General features: G+C 43.7%; 2 protein-coding genes across 2 annotated transcripts in view; both read right to left on the bottom strand.

The window, feature by feature from the left end:
* Positions 1-992: 992 nt before the first annotated feature.
* On the bottom strand, positions 993-5,288 carry exorh (extra-ocular rhodopsin). The gene is made up of 5 exons (XM_088408257.1): positions 4,893-5,288; positions 4,661-4,829; positions 3,797-3,962; positions 1,621-1,860; positions 993-1,532 (listed from the first exon to the last, which is right to left on the bottom strand). The coding sequence occupies exons 1-5, from the start codon at positions 5,251-5,253 to the stop codon at positions 1,398-1,400; spliced, it is 1,071 nt and encodes a 356-aa protein (XP_088264383.1). The 5' UTR covers positions 5,254-5,288; the 3' UTR covers positions 993-1,397.
* Positions 5,289-6,256: 968 nt separating this feature from the next.
* ift122 (intraflagellar transport 122 homolog (Chlamydomonas)) overlaps positions 6,257-14,175 on the bottom strand; it is a 23,838-nt gene continuing 15,919 nt past the window's right edge. Inside the window, exons 21-29 of the mRNA XM_088405274.1 lie at positions 12,742-12,882; positions 12,570-12,667; positions 11,450-11,553; positions 10,159-10,324; positions 9,967-10,081; positions 9,618-9,743; positions 7,916-7,992; positions 7,687-7,851; positions 6,257-6,661 (exon numbers count right to left, since the gene is read on the bottom strand). Of these exons, the coding sequence (XP_088261400.1) occupies positions 6,575-6,661; positions 7,687-7,851; positions 7,916-7,992; positions 9,618-9,743; positions 9,967-10,081; positions 10,159-10,324; positions 11,450-11,553; positions 12,570-12,667; positions 12,742-12,882 (1,079 nt within the window). The 3' untranslated portion in view covers positions 6,257-6,574. The remainder of the gene's footprint in view (positions 6,662-7,686; positions 7,852-7,915; positions 7,993-9,617; positions 9,744-9,966; positions 10,082-10,158; positions 10,325-11,449; positions 11,554-12,569; positions 12,668-12,741; positions 12,883-14,175) is intronic.

Genomic DNA, 14,175 nt, shown 5'->3' with positions numbered 1-14,175 from the left:
AGTGGGACTTTTCCCCTTCATAAAAACGTCTGTTTCTTACTCATTTAATTTCTTTATGGGTGAAATTTTGAAGTGAATTTTGAAGAGGTTTTGTATGATGGAAATTCATCTTTTGCAGCTCTTAACCATGATACAATGTTATCACTCGCAAAGATGAGAGTTGCACAGTTTGTATCTTGAAATGAACTTTACTTGAAAATAAGCGCCGCTAGCTTGCAAAAGTGAGCAACATGAGGAAGGCCAACATAGAGCAACATAGGCAGGTAAAATCGTAAAATGAAACAAAGCCTTCTCAGGTCAAAGGCACACAAATCACTATTTACAAACTGAGCCGTGAGGCATTCTGGGACTTCGCATCCTTATCGCGTGGATGACTCCAACTTCAAAAACATCACTAGTGGGAGCTTTACGTGTACCTGGTGCTTGGCTTGTGGCTGTTTTGGAATATTGCGTCAACCAAGTCCATCAAAGGAAAGTTGGAGTGAAGGCTTTTGAAGCCGGGTAGATTTTTCCGAAGAAATTAGACTGTTGGTGGAACTGGGTCAAGAGTACCAAAAAAAGTGAGTAGAGTAAAGTTTAGTTGATTTTTTTTGTGTTTTTGTTTGATAGATACTGTTGTTGAAAATAAATAAATAAAATAGAAACCAGTCAGTGGAAATTGGGCATTAGTACTTTAAAAAAAAAAGCAAGTTGAATAGTGCTGCATAGATTTCTTCTAGAAAATGCACTTTTGTTGAGTAGATACCTTTGGGGTTTTTTTTTTTTTTTTTTTTTGTAAACGGTGGTGTAGTACCAACTCAATAGCGAGTAGAGTCGGAAAGATTTCTTGTGGATACTGGACTTTTATCGAGTAGATACCAGTGGTGGAAACAGGGCTTTAGTCCTCCCCCCAAAAAAAAAGCGAAAAAAAAGTCAGATTTCAGTACACAAACTGGGCTTTTGTCGAGTTTCCATCAATGGAAACAGGGATTTAGTACCAAATAAAGAGCAAGTAGAGCTGGGACAGATTTATTGCAGAAATTGAGCTTTTATCGAGTAGAGTAGAAACCGGTGGTGGAAACAGGGCTTTAGTACCGCAAAAAAAAACTAGAGACGGAATAGATTTCTCAACAGGAAGTGGCATTGTGTAGTAGAATAAATAAGATCCCATTGGTGGAAATGGGGCTTTAGTACCAAATCAAAAGCAAGTAGAGTGGAGTCGGGTGGCTTTCTCGTTGGAAACAGGGTTTTTGTCGGCGAGTGTAAAAAAAAAAAAGCAAGTAGAGTGGGGTGGATTTCTCAGTAGACACTTGAGCAGATGCTCTTTGTGGAAACAGGGAAGGAGAAATTAGCTCTGAGAACCTGCCCCCACCACTCCAAGCGAAAGAGGGGCGAAGCAGGGGGTTGAGGTACCCGGCTCAAGCGGGGGCCACCTGACTGGAGGCCACGGACGAAGTCTGGGTTTTGGAGCGGGCGGAGGTGCTCGCCCCGTCCTCTTCGTCTCCGAACGGGTTCTTGCCGCAGCACACGGTGGTGATCATGCAGTTGCGGAACTGAAGGAGCATCATAAAAAAAATGCATGAACAAGTGTAACTGAGATCTCGGCGCTCCTTTTGGCAAAGGCCCATTTTGCGCGCGTACCTGCTTGTTGAGCAGGATGTAGATGATGGGGTTGTAGAGGGCGGCGCTCTTGGCGAAGAAGGCGGGCGCCGTCATGAAGACGGGGCCGAATTGGACGCCCTGGTTGGCGAAGATGTACCAGGCCACGCTGGCGTAAGGCACCCAGCACACCAGGAAGGCCAGCACCATCACCACCACCATGCGCGTCACCTCCTTCTCCGCCCGCTGCGTGCTTTCCGACTCCTGTTGCTGCGCCGCCGCCTGCGCCAAAGCCCCAAAAAAATGCTCGAGCTCACCTTTACCCCCTGCAGGTAAATTAGCTTTGTCAAATTTGTCTCGAAACACAAAAGTGGGGACGTTTAGCTTGCTGTTTTTCCCGCCTTTTTCAATGCAGAAACTTTCAATTGCGGTCATCGTTCGCATGGACTCGAACCTGAGATGTCAAACCCGAGCGCAAACGCGGACACTTGAACCTCCACACAATTGAAAGACAATGATAGTGACAATGCCACAACTTCAAATTATCATCTTTTAAAATGGTAATAACAATAATAAATAATAAAATTCTCATCAAATTGAGCACTGCAGTGATAACTATGACCACTGGGTGGCAGCGTTTCCAAACTTACAACACAGATATTCCCAACATGCAATTCAAAGTAAGGAATGGGAATTAATCTTTCATATGAGACGGTGAACAAAATTATATATTAAATTGTTATCATTATGTGTTTATTTCTTGGCTACATGCATTGCTATCCATCTATGCAGTCCTAGTTCATCTCGACCCAGTCCTTAGATGAAGCTGTTGACGCAGGAAAGCGTGAACTAAAACCTTGGCCCAGCTGTTGGCGGCAACCGGCTGGCTCTTTTTGTTATGTCTTATAACGTGCAATGCTTTGCTGAATGAATAAAGAGTAGGCGGGGACGGCGGGGCGAGGACGGCTCCGAGGCGAATACGAGAGCGGGAGCCGAGTCCTCCCTCGCCGGCAAAGAAAAGTCAATCTGGTTGGTCTGAGTTACTATTTTGCTGTTTAGCATTTGGGCTTGTCTCAGTCTTCTTAGCACACGCTATTCCGTCGACCTTGAAAGATGTGAAAATGCTAATATACACCAACCCTCTAGAGCAAAGGTGTCGAACTCCAGTCCTCGAGGGCCGGCATCCTGCATGTTTTCCCATTTTCTTTCCCCAACACACCTGATTCAAATAATTAGCTCATTAGCAAGCTCCGCAGGAGCTTCAAAATGATCCCAATCATTTGAATCAGGTGTTTTTGAGGGAAAAGGTTTGAAAACATGTAGGATACCGGCCCTCGAGGACTGGAGTTCGACACCTGTGCTCTAGAGGTTTCCTTTCCCTAAAACGCTTGGCGCTAAAAGAGTTAATATACTGCTTAATTTGTAGCCCGTTTTGACTGGCGACAGCTGAATTGCTAGTAGGAATGATTAACTTGCTGCTCAAAGACAAATGTTGTTTTCATCCAATCAAGTTGCCCTGTGCTGTCCAATCAGCAGTGAGTCCACACCCTTCTCCCGCACCAACCACTTCTGCTAGGGAAAAGTTACTGGAGCTTTTTTCCTGTGTGCTTTTTTTCCTTGCGTGCTCCATTCGCTTGTGTGCTCTTTTTTTCTTTGCTTCTTTTTTTGTCATCATGCTTCTCTTGTAAAGCGTTTTTGTTTCAGATGACATATTTTTGCACTTCGGGGCCACCGTACCGGTGTCTCGTGTCTCGTTACTGTACACTAACAATTTTCACATTTCGAATCCCGAATTTTCTTTCGTAACGCGGTATGGTTCGTAATTAAAGATACCACAGCAGAGGTGGCCCCGACGCCGTACGACAGCTGAATCAGTACTTATTGCCAGATTGTCTCGTGTGAGTGCATTCGGCAGCTGTGGCGGCACACTGCTAATACGAACGACATGCACTTTTGTCCCGAGTGCTCCTTCTATTTGTAGCAAGAGTGGCTGAGGATGAAGGCATGAATTATGGAAGCTCACTGGCTCATTATTCATGAGGGCGATACAGTGAGGCAGCAGACTTTCGCTTTGGCTCTAAGCTGGCAAATTCCTTGAGAAGGCCAAATGCGGGAAGTGGGACGCGGCCGTGACACACGCCTGCTTTTGTCAAACGCATCACGTATTTTTTTTGCGTAACACCGATCGACAAGGTGTGATGTTAAATTTGCGTATTACCGCTCTAACGGTGCACAACAGGCGGCCGTAGCAGAAGAAGATGATGAGGAGCGGAACGAGGAAATGCAGGACGAACATGTAGATGACAAACGAGGTGTTGTGGATCTCCGGTTTGGGAGTGTAGTAGTCGATGCCGCAGGAACACTGCATTCCCTCGGGGATGTACCTGCAAAGAAAAAAAAAACTGCTAAAAAACAGCAATTTGTTTTTTGATTTGATTATTCATGATGAATGAAACTTTGTTTTAGGCTCGTCTGATTGATCGGGAGCTTATCAAAGAAGGCGCACCTGAATAAATAATGAACAACATTCATGCACGCCAGCTTCACAAGCCCAGGCCCTGAAAAGTGAATTATTATTGGCACAGGCACAAGAAGTCCGATGCATGAATACAGATCTAATCTGTATGAAGAAAGGTAAAGTCAACTTTGAATTTAGTTTTTCAAAACAAAACGTGTTTGGTTTACGTATAATGAACATATTCATCAAAATGGCATTTGTATGAATGCTATTCAGAAAGCATTGCTTTCTGTATTTTGGTTACATTTTTGCAACTTCTTTGATAAATAAACAAAACCCGGGTGAAAATGTCACAAGACTGTTATTTCTGTTTCCGAAAGGGGAAAAAAAAACAATCACAAGATTTGGCAGTTAGCAGGATTACACACACCAAAAAAAAGCTTCTGAAACATCTTGACAGTTAACCCCTGGATGTTCAAACGGTCAAACTTTGCCATCGAAAAATCCCATTTGCAAGCATTTAGAAATGAACGCATGTTGCCGTTTTGAACCTCTACTCGTTTTGACAACACGCCAAGCAGAGGGTGAAAAGGGTCAGGTAGGTTCACACAAAGCCGGCCATACCGCGACCATCCGAGCAGGGGGGGCATGGCGCAGGTCAGCGCCATGATCCAGGTGAGCGCCAGGCCACAAACGGCATGCCTCTCCCCAAAGCGGAAGTTGCTCATGGGTTTGCACACCACCACGTAGCGCTCCACGGCCAGGACCACCAGCGACCAGAGGGCCACCTCTCCTGCAAAGCCGCGCAGCGAGGCGTCAACACCTGAAGGGCCGGCGGCGCCCCGCCTGAGCCCACCTCCCAAAGTGGCGAAGAATCCCTCCACGTTGCAGCCGGCCACGCCCAGGATGAAGTAGCCGTGCAGGGCGGTGTAGAGCGTGACGGTGAAGCCGCCCAGCACCATGAGGAGGTCGGCGGCGGCCAGGTTGAGCAGGACATAGTTGAGCGGCGTCCGCAGCTTCTTGTGCTCCAGCGTCACGTAGAGCGTGAGGAAGTTGACGGGGAAGGTGGTGACGATGAGGAAGAACATATAGGCCGCCAACAGCGAGTACTTCCAAGGCTCGGCCAGGTAATACTGCGGGAACTCGAAGGGGCTGCGCACCACCCCCGTCTTGTTGGACATGGGCACGTAGAAGTTCGGGCCTTCCGTGCCGTTCATGGCGCCGCTCGGTGATCTCGGGCCGAGTGAGCGAGCGAGGGGGCGGTCGGGCCGAGCTCTGCGGCCCCGGGGCGCCGCGCCGCCTTTTAATGGGGCGCTCGGATTAGGGCCGCCGGAAAAAATGGAATTAACGCAATCTCTCTCTCTCTCCTCCCTCCCTCTCTCTCACACCATCTGAAATTAACACTGGAAGAGCTTCAGGAATTTCACTCCATTTGAGGACTGTTGCTTATTTGTTTCCCTACGCGGCAAAAGTAGCTCGGAAAAAAGAATCACATTACTGTTAAGACCAAAACTTTCAATTAATGCCATGATATGACTTTTTAGGCCATTTCATGAAACTCGGTTCTCTTTTGAAAGCAGTCAACTCTCAAGCAAATATATGGGAAAAAAAGATTCAGTTTTAAAGTCAAAATATAGCCGTATTTCATATAATTCCACATTTACGTGACGTGGCAAGGAATGAAGTAGCATAGTTCTTGCCTTACTTGAAATTGTGGGGGTGAAGGGGATCATATCTTGAATAAAAATACATTTGTACACTTTCACATAATTACAGCAAGTAGTACAGTAGTTCTTCCCTTACTTGGGGGGCACAAAATAAGACTGCCCTGCTCCCAAAACCCCTTGAGTTTACTTGCATTAGAACAATAGTGTATAATGTTTTAATGTTATGTCATGTTTAAAATGTTCTTTTGAATGTAAATTGTGATTACACTAAATCTTGATTTGGAAAAAAAAACAACAACTAAATATATGCGAATTGGATCAAAATTGCAATAGGTCCGAAAAAACGCAATTTAATGTTTTCCTAAAAGCATTCCTTGAAATTTCATTTTTTCCCCACAGAAACGTTTTGTTCCCTATTTTTTTATTTTTTGAGCACTGCACTCAAGTGTCATTAGTTTCCACCAACCCTCGCTGTGAATAATCTAAACACTCCTTTTTCAAGATTTTCTTCACTTTCGAACCGAGTCAGAGAATTTGCAGCCAAATCTTTGCAAAGTGTCATTTATTGATGAGTATAAAAATATGTTCTGATGACTAAAAAAAAAAAAAAAAATCAGATAACATATTACTCTTCTATAAAACATATGCTACAGCTCTAGAATACAAAGGTGTGGAACGTAAGGTCTTTGTTGCCAAGAAATGTACCTCATCTTTCAGATGTGACTTGAAAGTGACCGGAATGGAGAGAGGTTGAAATGTGGAATTCTTGGGATCCCGTACGTGGCTTGAGGCGCGCACGGGACGAACGTCATCATCCTTGTTGAGGGCGAACGCCAATGTGGAGCGAGCGCGTGGTGGGTGGGCACGCGCGTCAGTTTGGTTCATCGATGGGTCTCCGGCAGAACGGGCAGCAGTTGTGCTGAAGTAGCAGAAGCTCGTAGTCCTCGCTGTGGAACATCTGACGGAAAACGGAAGCACAGGCGCACTCTTGGTCAGAATGAGCAACCAAATGCAAACATGCTACGTTCCTTTACTTCAGCATTTACTTTTTGGACTATTTTTTTTATTTACTCTCTGTATTTGATTTTGATTGATTGATTGAACTTATAAACACAAATTTCATCGAAACCAGAAGAAAAGATCCTCACATATTAAGTACAATTATGTGTTCAAAGTAGGAAGGAGTTCACAATTTATCGAGTCCTACCCCCCTTGTTCTCCATAAATAAAATAACATATCATGCTATCCAGTAAATGTACAATGAACTATATAACATAAATAAAAATAAATATCTACAGTAGTACTGCTGGAAGAATGACAAATGAAGCATGAAGATTTTGTACAATTTCTCAGGTTTACAATTGTCTAATTGATATCTTTGTAGCGAGGTATTCTCAAAACATATTTTTAAAGTAGTAAGGGATTCACACCTTTTCAATTCTTACTCATAATTATTCCATCGGCGAACACCTTTTACTGAAACGCACATTTGCGTTATGTTAGTTCTTGTATTTGTTTTTATAAAAACACCTTTGCCTTTTAGCGCATAAAAAATCTCCCTAATTGTGTTAGTGGGTAGCAAGCACCACCGCCAAAGCCAACTTCCTAATGAATGCTTATTTTACGCAATTGCAGTAGCGTCCATACAGTATTTGGTTTGAATTACACGAAGTCGTTGACGCATGACGCGGTGTTTGTCGCCAATTTCTTTGAATACATTGATTTTAGTTCATGTTATATGGGTTTTCTTGATACGTGTGCAAAATGGATGTTTTTGGCACATTGCTAGTATTTTAAGCTATTAGCATTAGCTCATTTAGTCCTCATTTGATTTTCTTTCTTTTTCCAGTGCGAGCACCAAAAGCGTTCATCAGTGAAATAAGGCGATGTTGAAATAATTGCAAGCCCTTTTTTGTTTGCTCTTTTGTGCTGCTGAAGAAGTTAAGCAAGCGATTGTCGCGGCGCGCTTATTCCGTGCGTACCTTGAAGCAGGTGGGACACATGGTGATGCTGACGTCAGGAAGCAGCGAGCGGAAATACTCCCACTTGAGCGGCGCCGGCCAGCGCTTGATTAGGACGTCCCTGCGGCTCATGGAGCGTAGGACCGTGCGATTCACCTTGACGGGGACGAAGTGGGAGCCGCCCTGCTGCTTGGAGGAAACGCGCCTCAGTCGCATCCTTTGGCTAGTGGCTCTTTTTCTCCTTTCTTACCTCAAAGATCATTTTGGGCGTGAAGGGGTCTTCCTCGGCATCATCCAAATCGTCATCCATCTTTAACACCTGCGCATCTGAAAGTGCACAGCAGGGAGTTGACATGTGTATCCGCCAACACAAGGGCTTGGAGTTGAAACAGTCAAGATATGATGAAACGGGTGTTGTTGCAGCAAATGTTTGATGTTCCAAATGACTGAAGTGCAGGTTTGGGAAAGCATTTGGTCATGTCCACCGAACCCACTCAAAACATTTACATCTAAGTACTGTATTACAGATTTCTGATATGTTTGCTTGCAATAGTTTTAAACCCCGACAAATAAATGCATACACTTCCACATAAATGCTCATTGCTAGTGATGGGACAAGACACAAATTCCGCAAGAAGAGGCCTCACAAGATTGAGTCCACGAGACAAGGGTTTAAATTTGTAACAGAATATAATAAAAATAAAGTTTCCACTATCCACAATGTTTCCTTTTATACAGAGCAGACTGCAACAAAATTAATGATTTAGTGTGCAAATGAAAATATAAAAAGACAGCCAGAGAACTGAATAGTTCCAATAAATCACATTCAGCTCCTGTTAGCTGCGGCGTACGGCCTTTTTTTCCAGCGTGTACATTTTCTTATCCGACAATATTTTACCAGCCTTTTCTTCAAACGGAAAACCGAAATGTGAACACGGCTTATTTGCAAGTAATTGGAGCATCCTGTATTTCTCTTGTAGTTCTACAGATATTGAGACTTTGGGTATTGATTATATTAAACAAATAAACATTCTTTAACATAAGATGGTTTTGATGATCATCATTTTAAGTTGAATGTAGACTGAGATTTGAGACAACCTCCCATAAAATTGGTCCAGATGAAGTGAGGTCAGAATCACACACATTTGAGTCAGCCTGGTTTGCACAAACAGCAACTGGCAGGCTGTCAGCACCAAAGAGTAATTTGCCTTTACCAACCTGCCTTTAAAAGCTAATCCGATTGCTCTCGCCTGCCATATAGAACACTTGAGTGCTGCAAGCTAGCAGCTAATTTATGCTTGAGGCTGCAAGCATTTGTGGCCATAAATAATTTGGTATGATAAAGTTTATTTTGTTGGAAGTCTCGGCGTAATTGGCCGCGTGTCCCCTCTGTCATGTATTTTGCCATTGCCAAAAAAACCCGTGTTAAACAGGGACGAGAAATCTTGACGCGTTCTAATCTCATCACACCAGATCTCGTCCCATGCTTTGTCATTACATATATTTGGTAAAGGTCTGAAATGAGATCTTGTTTGATCTCAGGTCCGTGGACGCAGAAGGCAAAAACGCGCAAAAAGACACATTTCGTCTTGTCGAAGACAAAACGGCTATATTTTCTTGTCATTAGCCGTACATTGCAAAATCCCCGCGCGCTCTACTTAAAGAGCTTAAGTGTTGAAAATGCCACATCAGTTGTTTGTGTCTTTGGCAACGGGCACTAGCGCCCGGGTGCCCTTGAGCGTCTACAGGCTAATGCAGGTTAATCCCGCCACTCGGCCTGCGCTCGCGGCTCTCCGAGGGTTAGCGTCATTAAGATGAGACGCGCTAACCCTATTAGCCGCACCGCTAAGATGACTTAGCGGCGACAGCTTAACTAGGGACGGACAATCCGGGCCAAAGCCCGCCACGAAGAAGTGACGGAAGCCGGCGCTCCCGGAATGTAGTTGGGCTACCGTTGTCCATTTGCTGCCAGTGCGTGTCCGTCTGCTCCGTGTGAGGAAGTTCCAGGTCGATGAGAGCCACGGCCTCCTCGTCGCTGATGCCGTCCTCCAAGTAGAACTGCACCAGCGGCAGCACCTCTGCACAAACAATCCGCGGTTAGCTTCAAAATCTTCAGGTGTTTGCAAAAACACAACAGCTTCAGGATGAAGCTCAAACACACTCTGACTTTTACAGGTAGACTTCATTCTACATTTGCCAACTCTTTGCTGAGGTCTAGAGTTTCAATAGTTTGCCACACTTCAAAGGAAAAATGAAGTTCTGTCTTTGTGTGCGACTTGCAGGGTTTTTCACTGCGCTCACCGTACGACGAGGCGGAATAAATGAAAGGCTGCTTGCAATTGAGGCACGCCGTCCCCTGGTTGTTCAGCAGTGGCTTGTTGGAGCAGCGGTAGCACATCAAGGCTTCCGTCAGTTCCTTCAAGGACAGGAAAAGGCGGCGCATGAGAAAAGCGCTTGGCCTGCGGCTTCATCAGGAGACGGCATTGAACAAACCTCGCTGTCGTGGAAAGGTTTGGACCGAATGGTCAGGCTGTCCACTTCGATGCACTCCTGAAAGCGAGACGGGATGTAAAGCTTGTGGAGCTTCTCGTAGCAAAGTCTGGCCAGCTTATAGGCGCCCAGTTTTCGACTTTGCTTGGCCAAAGCGTACAGGGTGTTACTTGGAAACAGGTCAAGGGAAAAAAAAACAAAAGATGACAAAAGATATCAAACCGTACTCGACCAGCGACATTTTGAAACACTCTTTTAGTCCAACGGTTTAAAATTTTTGAAAATATACTTTTCAATAAGTTCCTAGAACTGAATGTTAGGATTCTTAAAACAATAAAATTACATCTTCAGGATTGAATGAGTTAGATTGATAACCACATAATTTTTTTAGGGACTGTATAGTTAAAACATTTTTTTTCAAACGCTGTCAACTAAAAAACACACCACGCGTGTTGAAGGCAATTTATTGCTTCACGTACCCGGCCAGTAGTCTGAAAATTGAGTGTTTGATTTTAACAACAATCGTTTGATAAAAAAAGCTGAGAAACATTCAATATGAGTTTCCTGAAACTAAAACAAAGCAGATTCTCAGCGAAGGTTTAAAACATGAGGAATAATATACATAAATAAGGTGAAATAAGAAGATGGTTTATATTCTAGTTTCTTCAAAATTGCCACCCTTTGCTCTGATTCATATTATAGATAACTGTTAAAATTCTTAGAATGGCAAGAAAAAAAAAAAAAAATCAGCATACTAAACAAACGAGTGACCATCATTACTTTAAGAATTTGAATGAGAAATGTGTCCAAACCATCGGCCTGTACTGGATTGAAGTTCATGAAAAAATGGGGGTAAAAATCTGCAAATATGCTAACCCACAAGCCCCCCCCAAAAGATAAAGAAAGGCCCAAAGCAAAACACTGGACTATACCGAAACACTGCTGGATAACGGTCTGCAGAAACATCTGCAGACACAGCAGAAGGCATCCTTCTCCTGAGACAACTGGAGCAGTTTGCTCATGAGGAAGACTGGGCCAAAAAAAGCAACTGGAAGGTGTACAAGTCCAAACTCGTTTGTTACAAACAGATTGGTTGCAGTAATTGTTGCCCAGGCCTGTTTCATCCGCTTGTTTTTTGTTTGAAGTAATTCTGTGGAACCCCAATTCAAAAGCAACGTCTGATTTCCATCTCCTCATCGGAGGCATGCGACAACAGCGCCACGGGATGAAAGCAGCAGTAGGCTGTCCCCGCGTGGCCCGCCCCCCTCCAGTGCTTTATTAAAGCGAAGGATACACTTTAAAGATGCCTGGTGGAGGATCGTCCTTTGGGAGGTTGCTCAAGAGGAACCTGCAGATGTTGAAGAGTGTCTCTGGCATGAGGGAACTGAAGGGCTCATCCTTAAGACAAATGAAAGACACAAATGAAAGACAAGTCCAGCACAGCACAGCATTCAATTGATCACAAAAGCGGAGTACAACTATGCGCTCCCTGTCCCAAATGAGTAAAAATAGTGCTGGGATGTGATCAGAGCCCAGCACAGAGCTGAAGAGGACCTCCCGTCACATGCTGCAAGAGACATGGAGGCGTTGGTTGTCAAAAAATGCATAACTCGGAGCTAATGCGATCAATTCATTACGGTCATAGTTAATGTGTTTATTTTTTAAATTTCTCCAATCTTCAATTTTGTCTCCCGCACACTGATTTGATCCGATTTTATGCATTGGGCTTCTTGTGCTTGAGTTGTTGGGGGTTAGGAAACAAAAGGTCAATCACACCCTAGAGTGGACACTGATTGGCTGCCTGATAACCTCGGGGGCAGGTTCACAGGCAGAAGGAAGACATGAAAATGGAAGAGCATGTGAGAGCTGTCGGTCCAATGAATGACAAATTTAAATGTAAAAAATGCCCCAAATTGCACCTTAGAGTCATATGCATCCTTTGTTGGAAGGAGCTTGCTTAGCATAGAAGCAGCTCAAGTTAAGCCGGCACCCAGAGCTAACGATAACAACAAAGACGAATGTAGCGAGGCATAGCATAGCTCTTTGCCAGACAAAACTAGAGAAGACCCCAGGTTGAGCTAGTCATTGCAATATGGAGGTTTTTTTTGAATATTTTCTATTTTCACTGGTTGAGCATTTTTCTCACAAATGTTTGGGTAAGATTAAAAACGAGTAACTAGATCAATTAATGTCAGATATCAATTCTTGAAATCTATGGACAGCACTAGGAATAAAGTTATCTTTACTGTAATTTCTGTTAATTCGTAATACCCTACCAGACCGGCTAAATCATTCAAATATGCACAATTCAAATTAACAAGGTGAAATCAGTACAATGTAGAGTAAGGAGTTTACATTGGGGGGGGGGGGAGAGAGAGACTTCCTATAGCCAGGCCAGTGCTGCATCTTCTTACCGTGTAGCGTTGAATCGGGTGATAGACATGGTAGAGCTCTGCGAGAGTCTGGAAATGCTCAAACTTTTTCAGCATTTCCTCTCTCTGATCTTCATTTTCTGTTGAGGACCAACACAGACGTTAAGAGAGGGAGTGAGGGATGTGTGAGTGCGGCAGATGCTGCGGGCCTCACCTCTAGCGATGTCTAGACACTGCATGGAGAGCATCCAGTAATAATAGCCGGCGTCATCAAACCTCCTTTCCACGACGGCATTCTGGGTTAGCTGCTCCAACACTCGGACAGCTTCGTTTTGCCGCCCAGCCTTGTGAAATGCTAGTCAATGACGAAAAATAGGAACGTTACAGTATAGTTAATAATAAATGAGCTCATTTTCACTCAGGTCAGATTATTTCTTTGGTGAGGTCTTGAAGAGGCCAAGCAGGCTTTTGCTGTGTTTGGCAGTACACAAGCACAAAGGATCTTGGCAAAGGCAGAGGTGTCAACACGTGCTATTGCGTTGCTATCAGAGTGGAATTAGAAGCAGCTTGATGGACTGCAGTCTACTTGCACGCCTGCTCGGAAAACCACAGCTGGGGGTCCACATACAGTATACTGACGTCACTTACTTGGCTGGACCAGGAACACGCGAGACCATAAGACCGATGTGCGATAAACTGAACGGACAGACCTCACTATGTGGTGCTTCTATAATACCTTGAGGCTCAACTAAAAAGCCCAAGGGTCATAAACTTTACAAGGCTATATAGGGGGAAACTCAAGTCACATAAGTCCATCGTGATGGGGACGTCAGGGTGAGAAGAGATGTGAATGAAGCCCTGGAACCATTCTTCCTGGTGCGTACCCTACAACCCGGTGATGCTCAATGTCTTTTTCCTTCCCTGATGGTCAAGGCCTACCCGAAGTTAGCGGTCCTCAAACTGGAGTTTGCAGAACCCTCGGGACTTGGCAAACTTTTCCTTGTGGTCTCACTCAAATAATTGGCCAAAAATATTTTAATGTGAATACAGTATCGAGAAATGGGGCCCAGCGGCCAAGAAAGCAAACATTCCAAACCCATGGCTAAGCTTTGGGCCAGTTTAAAGATTTGATATTTTTGCATAAATCTGGCATGCGTTCAACAAAAAGTGTGCAAGAACAAAATGAATGCACAAATGAAGTGATATTCATTTCTGATGAATAATTGTAGTATTATTTATTGTGATCTGTATTCTCAAAATATTCCTATTTTTTTCTTTAAATTACCAAATTTTCCGCTCTATAAGGCACACCTAAAAGCCTTAATTTAAAAAAAAAGATGATGGTGCGCCTTATAATCAGGTGCGCCTTATAAATGGATCAATATTGAGATTGGTATTTGTAGATGGGTAATGAAGTGATAAAGTAATCTTTACCTGTTTCTTTTGTGTGTTTACAGTTGAACAAGGTTGCTCATATTGACATTGAGTTATGCGATTGAGAGTTTGGAGTTGTTATTGTTATTACTTTGAGTATTACGATATTGTGATTGAATTTTTTTTTTTTAATATGTCATTAAATGAGGGTGTACCTTATAATCCAGTGTGCTGGAAAAAATATATGGAAAAAGTTTTAAAATATGTCATTAAT

Source organism: Hippichthys cyanospilos, chromosome 2, assembly GCF_059441005.1.
Source record: "Hippichthys cyanospilos isolate Australia breed blue-spotted pipefish chromosome 2, RoL_Hcya_1.0, whole genome shotgun sequence".
Taxonomy (NCBI): Eukaryota; Metazoa; Chordata; class Actinopteri; order Syngnathiformes; family Syngnathidae; genus Hippichthys; species Hippichthys cyanospilos.
Note: the sequence above shows the minus strand (reverse complement) of the source record. Positions and strands in the feature narration are given on the sequence as shown.